This window comes from Lissotriton helveticus, chromosome 1_1, assembly GCF_964261635.1.
Source record: "Lissotriton helveticus chromosome 1_1, aLisHel1.1, whole genome shotgun sequence".
Taxonomy (NCBI): Eukaryota; Metazoa; Chordata; class Amphibia; order Caudata; family Salamandridae; genus Lissotriton; species Lissotriton helveticus.
Genome location: NC_136057.1, coordinates 64,212,409 through 64,224,455, shown reverse-complemented (window position 1 = coordinate 64,224,455; position 12,047 = coordinate 64,212,409). Strand labels below are relative to the sequence as shown.

At 45.8% G+C, this 12,047-nt stretch overlaps 1 protein-coding gene across 1 annotated transcript in view; it reads left to right on the top strand.

Annotated features, from left to right (window-relative positions):
* Positions 1-12,047, top strand: part of LOC144826382 (uncharacterized) — a 100,499-nt gene that overhangs the window by 27,809 nt on the left and 60,643 nt on the right. Inside the window, 1 exon segment of the mRNA XM_078684730.1 lies at positions 6,641-8,255. Within this exon segment, the coding sequence (XP_078540856.1) occupies positions 6,671-8,255 (1,585 nt within the window). The 5' untranslated portion in view covers positions 6,641-6,670.

Genomic DNA, 12,047 nt, shown 5'->3' with positions numbered 1-12,047 from the left:
TGATCTGGGCGTATAATTCGAATTGACTGAATATAATCATCCTTCCTTGCATATGGTCCAATCAGTATTTGATCAGCATTTGTATTCCGGTAGATCTTTCTAACTTGATGCACAAGCAGGAAGTAAAACCATACACACATGGCGATACATTAATTCAGAGCCAGTGTTATCAACACTTTTAAACCCCTCCCCCCTCTTCCCATCAATTGAAGGCTTTCTCTCCAAAGAAAAATAATCCACTCTGTGGCTTAGACATGCTAGTGACCCACCCCCCTCAAATCCAACAGCGTGTTATAAACCGCACCAGACCAGTGCCCTGGTACAAGCCAGAGTTAAAGGAGGCGAAATCTGCATTGCGTCGACAATGGCAGGAAAGGGATGATGAAGAGAGCAAAATCACATTTTAAATTGAGCTTGAGGAATATAAAGGCAAAACCGCACATGCAAAGCACTCTTAATAGGCCCAAAAAAATCTTAGAAGCAAATGAAATTTTTTTTTTGATATCCTGAATGATTAGTCGCCCCTAGATGAAATGAGAACTTCCCTGACTCCTATTGAATGAATGAATGAATGAAACGGATCTTATCTTGCGCAACTTTGCCCAACGGGTGTCAAGGCGCCTAAATCAAATAAAGCAGCTAAGCCCCCCTACAGTACACTCTACAGCATTCTCTCATTGATAGGCTCTCTTAAAAAGGCAGGTTTTAAGAGCCTTTTTAAATGACTCCATTGTGGGAAGGGTTTTTATTTCAATAGGAATCGAATTCCAGAGCTGAGGGGCCACCACAGAAAAGGCTCTGGCTCCCCATCTGGCTAGTTTGAAACGCGGAACAACAAGTTGACAGAGACCCGCAGAACGAAGGTCTCTTGCAGGAACGTAGCGCGTAAGGAGAGAACCAATCGCACTAGAGGAGCCTTCTGTCACAGCTCTGTAGGCCAAACACAGAATTTTGAAACAAATTCTGTGCTGGACAGGTAGCCAATGGAGTTCTTTCCTGGCTGCTGTAGCAGAGGAGATTTTAGGAAGGGCCAGAACAAAGCGGGCTGCAGCATTCTGCACAACCTGCAGTCGATGTAGAAGGCTTTTGCTGGCTTCGATATAGAGAGAATTACAATAATCTAGCCTCGATCCTACCAGGGCAACTGCAACCTGTTTACGTGTCTGGGGGGAAAGATACCCACGGATCTTATTGAGTATCCTAATCACACCCCAGCAGGTAGCCACGGTCCTGTTGACTTGCAGGGAAAGAGAGAGCGAGGTATCGAAAATAACACCAAGGTTCCTGGCAGATTGGGAAGGGGTGGGGCAGATGCCAAGGGAGGGTGGCCACCACTCACTTGACCAAGCATCTTGGTCCTTCCCAAAGATCAACACCTCCGTCTTTTCGCCGTTCAGCTTCAGGGAATTTATAGTCATCCAGTCTGCCACATACTGCATGCATACCCTGAAACCGGCGGCAGAAGTCCTGACAGAGGAGTGAGCCAGAGAGACCATAATCTGGGTGTCATCTGCATAGGACACCACCTGCATCCCCTGCAATCTTACTAGTCTTGCCAGGGGAGCCACATAGATGTTAAACAGGGTCGGGCTTAAAGCCGACCCTTGTGGCACCCCACACTGCAATGACTTGGCAGGGGAGAGGTGGTTCCCGAGCATCACTCTCTGCTCCCTTTCCAACAGAAAGGAGTTGAGGAGGCTCAAAGCCGGACCCTTGACACCAGCTTCCTCGAGCCGAGATGTAAGAATGGCCGGGGATAGGGTGTCGAATGCGGCTGTGAGGTCCAACAAAACCAAAACCGTGGTTTGGCCCGAGTCCACTTTGCGTCGGATGTTATTGACCACACAAGTGAGGGCGGACTCAGTACTATGGTGCTTTCTAAAACCACGTTGCGTGTTATCAAGGTATTCGGATGATTCAAGGAAAGAGGACAGATGGAAATTCAGATGCGCCTCAAGCATCTTAGCGGGGGCAGGGAGGAGGGAGATAGGCCTGAAGTTTTTCAGCAAGGCCGGATCGAGGGACGGCTTCTTAAGGAGCGGTTTCACAATCGCCTTCTTCCACACAGAAGGAAAAGAACCCTGGGTGATAGCCTTATTCATTACCTCAAGCATAGGAGGAAGAAGGCTATTTCTACACTCTTTCAGTTTTTTCAGAGGTAGGGGGTCAAGGGGGGAAGCAGATTTGATCCTGTCAAGCAACAGGTTCAGTCCTTCCAAGGATAAAGATGGAAATTCCATAAGAATACAGGAAGGCTCTGTACCTAAAGAGTCAAGACTGGAAATGACAGGCAATACGCTTTGGTCCAAAGCATGGCGATGAGCTTCCAGGGAGACATGTATGTCAAGAATTTTATTGTGAAAAAAGTCAGAGATATTGTTACAAAGTTCCTGCGAACTGACTACGGGATCTGGAAGTTGCAGGGAGCATAAGGTGTCAGCAATTTTAAAAAGCTCCCTAGCAGAGAGGGAGCTGGTGAGGTTGGAGAAATACTCCTGTTTCACTGTCACCACTCTCCGTTTATATTCCCGCAGTGCGGACTTGTGGGCTTCTCGATCATAGGGGTCCCAAGATTTCCTCCAGTTTCTCTCACTACTCCTACATCTCTGCCTCAGGAGTCGCAGCTGATCAGAAAACCAGGGTGCCGTAGGCTTTCGGCGTGCTACATAGCGCAGAGATGAGGGGGCAAGTTGTTCCACTGCCCTAGAGATAGAATCCATCAGGTCTTGAGCTGCCGCAGCTATATCTTTAGATAGTAAAGATTCGGAGGTGGAAACAAGAGGGACAAGAGCCTCATCCGATATCTTACTAAAATTTCTCCTAAGAGTGAAAGGAGTAGTTCCCATGTTAATGATACATGAGGCAGGGAAGGAAAATTCCAATGGCACTGCGTAGTGATCCGTCCAGGCCAGCGGTAGCGGAAGGCCAGTGGAGATCCTCGTGTCATTAAAGAATACTCCATCGAGTATGTGCCCAGCCTTATGGGTGGGACTATTCACAAGCTGGGCGAGATCACACGCGCCTAGTGAATCGACCAGCGATATTGTGTCCTTTGAGTTGACCTCATCCAAATGAAAATTAAAATCACCCAAAATGGTAAAGGCCGCTTTTCCAAAATAGGGTTCCAAGAGTGTCAGTAATTCTGAAGGGAAACTGGCCCTGGGACCGGGGGGCCTGTATATCAGAATCCCAGTGAAAGAAACCAAAGGAGAGAGGGTGATACAAAAGAATAGCACCTCGAAACGATCTGAGGGCATCGATAAAGATTTAGTCATGCAAGAGAGGGAGGATTTAAGAAGAATGGCAATGCCTCCTCCTCTGCGCACGGATCTATCCTGTCTGTAGAGAGAGTAACCATCAGGAATGGCCATAATCAGGTCATGTCCAGAGGTATCAGAGGCCCAGGTCTCCGTAATAAACACCCAATCCGGCTGTCGCTCATCCACGAAATCATGAAAGGCGACGTTATGCTTAATAAGCGAACGAGCGTTAATCAAAAAGCCAGATCTCAAAGGCGTGTCAGGTTGTTTGGGCGGGAGAGGAGATGTTACAGAGCCATTGCAGGAGAAATCAAAAGGGGCCATACAGGCCGAACAGCTGTAAAATTGTAATATCCCCTCAGGCGAATAGCGATGAAGACAGGGCTGGGAAGCAGGTCTAAGTGAGAGGATTTCTGACCTTGAGTATAGCCTGGTTATCCCGTCAGGAGGGGAAGGAGTAAGAGCAGAGTCCAGCCCGCCCTGCAGCCCGTACTCAGCGCGGTCGGGCGCAGACGGGCTGAACTCTGGCGTAACTCCGGCGTCAATCAGGCGTCCCCGCTGCGCGTTACCGCTGCGCGCTGACATGGCTGCCTTTATGTTCGCCTGGAGAAATAGAAAGCAGACTATAGCGCGCGATCAGTGCCCCTCACCTAAGATGGCCGCCGACAAGACAAGGGCTGAGGACCCGCCAAATGCGGTGGTTTTCCAAATTAAGGTGCAGGTAAGGTGGCAGCTGTGGGGGTATGCGTGGCCAGGCTTTAAAAACAGGGGGAAGGTGCCCAAAACAAAGATACAAATTAATGGACAAAACGGGAAGATTAAAATCACAAGCTGAAAATCACGAGTGAGAGCTGCAAATGAAAGCGCTGCTGCAGGTGTAGCGCTAAGGCTAAGGAGTGCGAGCTGATCAATTTGCCTGCCTTTATGCTCGCCTGGAGAAATAGAAAGCAGACTATAGCGCGCGATCAGTGCCCCTCACCTAAGATGGCCGCCGACAAGACAAGGGCCGAGGACCCGCCAAATGCGGTGGTTTTCCAAATTAAGGTGCAGGTAAGGTGGCAGCTGTGGGGGTATGCGTGGCCAGGCTTTAAAAACAGGGGGAAGGTGCCCAAAACAAAGATACAAATTAATGGACAAAACGGGAAGATTAAAATCACAAGCTGAAAATCACGAGTGAGAGCTGCAAATGAAAGCGCTGCTGCAGGTGTAGCGCTAAGGCTAAGGAGTGCGAGCTGATCAATTTGCCTGCCTTTATGCTCGCCTGGAGAAATAGAAAGCAGACTATAGTGCGCGATCAGTGCCCCTCACCTAAGATGGCCGCCGACAAGACAAGGGCCGAGGACCCGCCAAATGCGGTGGTTTTCCAAATTAAGGTGCAGGTAAGGTGGCAGCTGTGGGGGTATGCGTGGCCAGGCTTTAAAAACAGGGGGAAGGTGCCCAAAACAAAGATACAAATTAATGGTCAAAACGGGAAGATTAAAATCACAAGCTGAAAATCACGAGTGAGAGCTGCAAATGAAAGCGCTGCTGCAGGTGTAGCGCTAAGGCATTCTGTGACAATCTAAATACTTAACAAAAACATTCTTTAAAGATAGTATAAACTATTACAGCAGCAGTAATTCTGAAGTTGAGTCTGAAAAGAACTCTATCTCCTTATCCTTGTTTGAAGAAATAAACAAGCTCCATGAATTTGTGATCAAGGTCAAATCTGGGTCACGAACCTACCCTTGCCCTCCAGCAGTCATGGAATCTGACCTCATCAATCAATCAATCAATCAGCATTTATAAAGTGCACCCCAAGGATATCTGGGCGCTGAGGGTGCTGCGTCTCTGTCGAAAAGCCAGGTCTTGAGCAGTCCCCTGCAGAGCGTTTTCATCAATTCAGCAGCTCAAGCTGTCGCTCCAAGCGTGTTTCAAAATGCTGTAGAGCTCACGTGACTGAAAAACCAGGAAGAAGTCCCGGATTTAACCAGGAATTATAGGCCAATACCTCTGCTCCCTTAACCTGCAAAAACTATTGGTCAGAGAACTGCCTTCAAGAGGTTCCAGGCTTTATAACTACTCCAGCTCTCAGATAATTCTTATCAATGGATTGTCTGCCTCACCATTCCAGATTCAAAATATGATGCAATTTGATGATTACTTCATGAGGTTGAATCAACTAAAACTGAATATTGATAAAACTGAGATTGTAATTCTAAAGAATAAGACCAATCTTTGGAACCAACTTTAATCTCCAACAAAAATGAGATTGTTACCGGAGCCTAAACCCACAGCTAAAAGCCTCTGAGTGATAATCAATAGTAATCTTAGCAAGAACCAGCAGACTGGAGCAGTAGGATCTAAATACAGATTTATAATGAAACTACTTAAGAGAATAACCCCACTCCTCCCACTTAAGGCAAGAAAATCAATAGTGGTGGCCGCAGTCCTATCTAGATCTCATCATGCCAACCGAGTATATGTAAGAATGCCCAGTATCACCATTCATAGACTACAAGTAATTCACAGCGACGCAGCTTGTTTACTACATCATCTTCAGAGGTGGGCACACGTCACACCTATATTGAAATAACAAATCCACTCTAAGACCCTCTGCCTCAGCCCTAAATGGTCAAGAGGTCTCGCCCCTCACTTCATTGCAAACCAGGCGGAAATGCATACACCCGTACAAAACCAGAGATCGCCTCACTTGAATTTACTTTCTATTCCAAAATTACAGAGGATCAGATCAGGTGGACGCAGCTTTGGTACAAGCTCCTTCCATTCGGATCTCTCTCCCGGCTAAATCCATTTGAATCTAACTTCAAGTGTTTTCCCAGAAATCTGACAACCCACAAACCTATTCATGCTCGATTCTTCCGGGTCTGATTGGTTGTCTCCTCTTTTATGTATTTCTGATTCAGTTCCAAGAAACCCCAGGTTGAACATGCTCTCTATATATGCAATGACATAACACGTGTTTTGTAGATCCTGTAGAGGTTTGGTATGTTGGCGCATGCTTCAGTTACTGAACTGAATATTGCAAAAGAGAGGTGTACAGTTCAAGTGAGGATGTTAGCGCAGTCTTGTCTGCCAGGGTATTATAAATCTTCGATTGCTGCAAGGCTGTTACAGTATTCAATTTTTGTGGTAGCACAGTGTACAATTTGAGCAGACCAAGGAACAGACATAGTGTTGGAAACATTTCAAATCCGTGCCTTTCATAATTTATGAACTATGTTGCGGGTATTGTGACATTTTAATGATTCATTTTTGTCTGGTTTTAGAAATGAGTGATGTTCTCTGAACACACTGGGGTTGGTGAGACAGGAAGGAGTATTTTGACCTAACTGTCCTGTGATAACGTGTTGTCTTTTCTCTTTTCCTCTCCTCTGCAGACATTGAGACTTGAACATCAATTTACCGGAATGGGGAGAAGACGGGCTCCAGGAAAGAAAGTGACAGCGCAGTGTTCACGTGAATCCGTAAGAGCCACAGTCCCATCTTATCCTCTTCATGACGTCTCAGCTTCAAGATCTCGAAAAGATACTCAGAGGGACAATGAGCTGGAACCGCCTTCGGAGAACCTGCCGCACATTATTCTTCTATCCATGCTGGAGGAGTTGGAAGCCAAACTGGATAACTTGCTGAATACTGTGGAAGACGTACCTTCTAGAGTCGCTGGGCTGATTAAGAAAATCTGGATAGAAAAGGATCAAGGTTACCTAGATAATGCTGGAGTGTCTTTGGAGATGATCTGTCCGGCGAGCATTAGAGATTGTGCTATTAGCCGGTCTCCTGCGACACCTCAACTGGACAGGTCAGAGGAACCGAGCTTGTGTCTTCAGCCAGTGTTCTCTGATGGGCATGCACCAAAGCAGGACTGTACGCTCTCCTCGCCAAATGATATTCAAGGGCGTCCAGAGGACCCAAACCTTTGTCTACAGCCAATGTTTCCAGATCGACATCACCCACAGCAGGACCAGTGGGTGCAACCTGGGTTTCCAGGTAGAAATGGAGTACAGCAGGACTGTACTGTATCCAGGTGCCCTCAGACAGATCCTCCAGGCAGATCACTGGAGGCAAAGCTGTGTCTTCAATCAGAATTTGTTGATGGGCAGACACCACAGCAAGACCAGACCGTACAGACGGCGTTCCCAGAAGAGTGGGAGCTAGATGAGCCCCTAAAGCAAGAACCATCCCCATTGTCTACTAATAGCTGGGACCAGCAACAGAACCTCTGCCCAAACCCACTATTTCCTGAAGGACACGAACCACAGCAAAACCACTGTATACAACCCGCTCTACCAGATGGGAACAGGCCTGATGATCCCTTGGAGGAAGCATTGATGTGTTCTGATTTCCAGGATCCCCAGGAAAACCAGTGCCTACAACCCGTGTCACCTGATGGGATGTCATCAGATAAACACTTAGAGTTTGGGCTGTTGTCCTTTGATGAGTTGGGGTCACAACAAACCCAGCGTCTACAGCAACACCTATGCTTAAGGCAGGAACTTCCTTATGCGCAGGATCCAAATGTGAACTATGAGCTAGAATCTATGCACCCTGAAGCACAGGAACCAGATCAAAATGACAATCTAGAACCGGCCTGTACTGATGCACCGGGTTCAGATCAGAATTACAAGCTAGATCCACTGGACACTGCGGCACAGGACCGAGAGCTAGAGTTAGCGCTTCCTTGACCACAGGAACCAGATCAGGACGACGAGCTAGAACAGACCTGTGCAGATGCACATGGTTCAGATCAAACGTACAAGCTAGAACCTCCCTGTACTGATGCAGGGGGTTCAGATCAGAACTACATACTCGAACCACTGCACCCTGAATCACAGCATCAACATCAGAACTGCAAGGCAGAACTGCTCTGTCCTGATGAGCGGGGTCAGTGTGTGCCTCCATCATTCCTAGGACTGGATACAAATACTGCAGATGAAGACTCAATGGGGAGAGGAAATACAAAATCACATTTATTGCTGTTCGAAGCCACCTCAGGTATGTATTTCACTATAAATGGACTCTCGGAGTGCATACTAACACATGTAACCTCTTCAAAATGCGTATGGGCAGATTTTAGGAAATGTCTGAGGGGAGGATTATGGTTTGTATGGAACCCACTGAGCAATACTGACCCCCAGAGTACGAGTACACAGGGTGCAGATGTTTCCCTGCATTCTCCTTCTCTGGTTCCATACAGGACTGTATCCTTCCTGTGCAGAACAGGCCTGGTAATGGGACTCTGCATTTGACAAATAGGCCAGTAGCTCTTGTCATTCCTTGTTTGTCCCCATTCCAGGCTGAGGAAGTGGAAATAGCGCCAGTCATGGGAGGTTTTACTGGCCAGAATCGCACGTAATAGTCGGATGCAACTGATGTGGTGTTCATTGAGAATAGCAGACATGCGCAGTCTGGAGAGGGAACTGTGTTTCCAGTTGCACAGTTACATTGAGTAAGACACAGTCGTCTCCAGTTCCTGATATAAAAATCCTAGTCTGTATTCGGCCTCAACAGCAGGGCTGATCAGGGATGTTGTTGTCACTGCAGGGTTCTCCTGGAGTGCACACCACCTCATGATAGACAGATACACAAAGGTTTTGGAACTCTGAGGTGACTTGCAATATTCTTATTATATGCACCAGGTGGTACTTTATCTCGTATAATACATGGTCACACCATCACCTTTCCCACAAACCTTGGTGCGTAGCTCGTACATATGCAGCAGCTAACCTGTTTGTAAACATGAAGAATGAACTTAAAACCTCTTGTGCAAAAATAAACATAAAAACTGTTAGATATTTGTTGCAAAAAGATATTAGAAACTGTTCAATAAAAGCCCATTAAAAAAAAGCTGCAGTAGCTCGAAACGTGTAGAAACATGCAGAAATATTCCACCCTTCCTTTATCTAAGGAAACTAATAAACATATTCCCTCTGCTTCTCCTAGTAAACTAGTAACATACAGCAGAAGTAATAAAAGCAAAGTTCTGTTTGTTGCTTTAAACAGCTGATTCAATTATGCTTCGTGGGGTGGAGTGGAATGGGGTAGATTGGGTGGATTGTAGTGGGGTGGTTTGGATGGAGTGGGGTAGATTGGATTGAGTGGGGTAGATTGGATGAAGTGGAGAGGGATAGATTGGGTGGAGTGGGGTAGATTACAGTGGAGTGCAGTAGATTATGGTAGATTAGAGTTGGATAGATTGTGGTAGTTTGGAGTGGGTAGATTGTGGTAGGAGTGTAGATGAGTTGGATAGATTTCAGTGGTATCCATTGAAATGGAGTTGGGTAAATTGGACTCAAGTAGAGTGAGGTAGATTGGGGTGAAGTCAGTTAGATTGGAGTAGATTAGAGTTGGGGTAGGTTGAAGTGGAGTGGGGTAGACTGGGGTATGTTGGAGCAGAGTGGGGTAAATCTGAGCGGAGTGTGGTAGATTGGGTTAGATTGAGTGTATTAGGGTATATTGGATTGGAATGGGGTAGATTGAGTTAGAGTGGGGTAGATTGTGGTGGGTAAATTGGGAATGGATAGATTGGAATGGGGTGGATTGGAGTGGGATGGATTGGGGTACTTTGGAGCGGAGTGGGATAGATTGGAGTGGGGTAAGTGATGTGGAGTAGAGGAGCGTGGAGTGGAGTGTTGTTTCATGGAGTGAGTGGCATAGATTGGAGTGGAGTGGAGTAGTGTGGAGTTGAGTGGCATAGTGTGGAGTATACTTGGTGTGGTAGCGCACTGCCATTACAGACAACACATTTTCAATTGAATGATCATTACATTTACACCGAAATATGGTTTTACTGCACATCAATGATAATGTTTGCAAATGTCATCCCCTAGTGTATTAATGTGTTTCAATCTTATTCAAATATTTTTCTCCACACTACAGTAATACAAAACAAATGTGCTTTATTTGTACTAATTCTGATATATTCTGAAACATCAGCACAGTTCTTTTATTTAGGTCTTGCCGCAACAGTGCTTAACGTTGTGGGCTTACTGCCCACCCATTGCTTTTTATTTGTTTCTTCGAATCTCTTTTAAACAGCCTTGCTTCCAAATAGCTAATCTTTCCTACTTGTCCCTCCTTTTCGTAGATTGTTCCCTCCCACAGAGCACCGTCCCATTACTTGTAGCCTTGCAATGGTTCCATATTATTAACTGCTTTAGGCACTTTTTCTTTTTTCTTTGTCTAAGAGCACTTCATATGAGCACTTTTTCACTCGCTCCAAGCTTTTTTGTAAATGGCTGTAATTCTTGTTCTTATCTCGTCACATTTGCTGTTCATTCACAGACCGAGATCAAATGTCAGATGATGTTTCCCCTAAACATCCTGTTCTTGCTCTGACTTCAATGTAAGAGAGCCAGTTCCTCACCGTCTCACTCATCGCTGCTTGCCTCTCCTTGCTTGTTATTTATAAAAGCAATTTACTTCATTTTCTTGCCTTCACATCCTCCCCTTCGCATAATGGTAGCAGCCGTTTCAACTAAAGTGCTCATGTCTACTGCTGCCGACCAGAAACTTCACTGTCGACTGTAAAGTTGGCACCTAAGGTAATGGAAGGACGGCTTGGGGTGGAGAGGACATTGGCATGTACATAGGGCCATGCCATTGAAGCATCTTCTGGCAGCTCTCACCAGCAGCATCATGACGCGACCCTGCCCCATCTATACAACGTGTCCGGGCCGAAAGCAGTATAGGATAATAGCTATATATTCTGTAACCAGTCTGTTTGCTACGTGCAATCTACTGTACTAAATGATATGAGGCATTCTTGGTACATGTATTTCTAAAATGTCAATTGTTGTAATATTTAGGACACATACTATTGTAATGCAAGTTGATCTCTAGTAATGTTTAGGACATGTATTATTTGTAAAGTAGAAATGCTTTCCACTTAAAAGTGAATATATATACTTGGTAGTTTGTTTAAAGGACTTATCAAACCAAATGTTAGAAGTACAATGCTATAGAATTGTGAAGCCCTCTGATACCCATTTGGGTCATGTTTGAGCTATATAAAACACTGAATTCATAAATAAATAACACACCTGAGTGCAGGGAGATCCCCCCCACACACACCTGGTACCTGCTGTGAAGAAGGTGTGTGAGGGCTGAAAAATTACCTTCACGCCCTTCAAGGCCAGCACCCTCGATGCTGCCTACGTGGTGGCCATATTGAAGCAGAAAATCATCAGGACATCTCAGGCATGTACACCCAAAACCGTGAAAGACGGTAAGCCCGTAGGCTGATTTGGAAATTATTGGGCACTTTGCTGGTGGTATCTTGAGGAAAATAATCAAATACCGGCGGCGAGGCCAAACTACTTTTCAAAAATACCATACTCACACTGGGGAGAGACTTCTCAGGCTCTGATTGTGGGCTGGGATTCCCTGCAACAGAGAGCTCCATTTGTAGCTTCTTATCAGACTAATAGTCCCCTTTCCCGGCGTTCAGAAAAAAATGTAAAATCTGCATTTTTAGGTGCAGCACTTAAGGAGCTTATTGATGGCCCAGTAATCACTCTCCGTTCCCGGCATTCTATTTTCATTAATCATATCCATCACATTTGATTGAAAGTCAAAGGGTAGGCCTCAGTAACTACGTGTCAATCTTTGTAACCCGGCAAAATGCAGTAGGATATTTCTTTTTCGACTGATGGTGTGGGACACTGCTAAAAGTAATTTGCAAAGTCAGTAGATTCGCAAGGCAAGACCAATTGGCTTTGCCAGTGCTTGTTTTTTGTTGTGTGCTAGGGAAAAAATCTTACACCTTCTCCTCTTGTATGGATACTC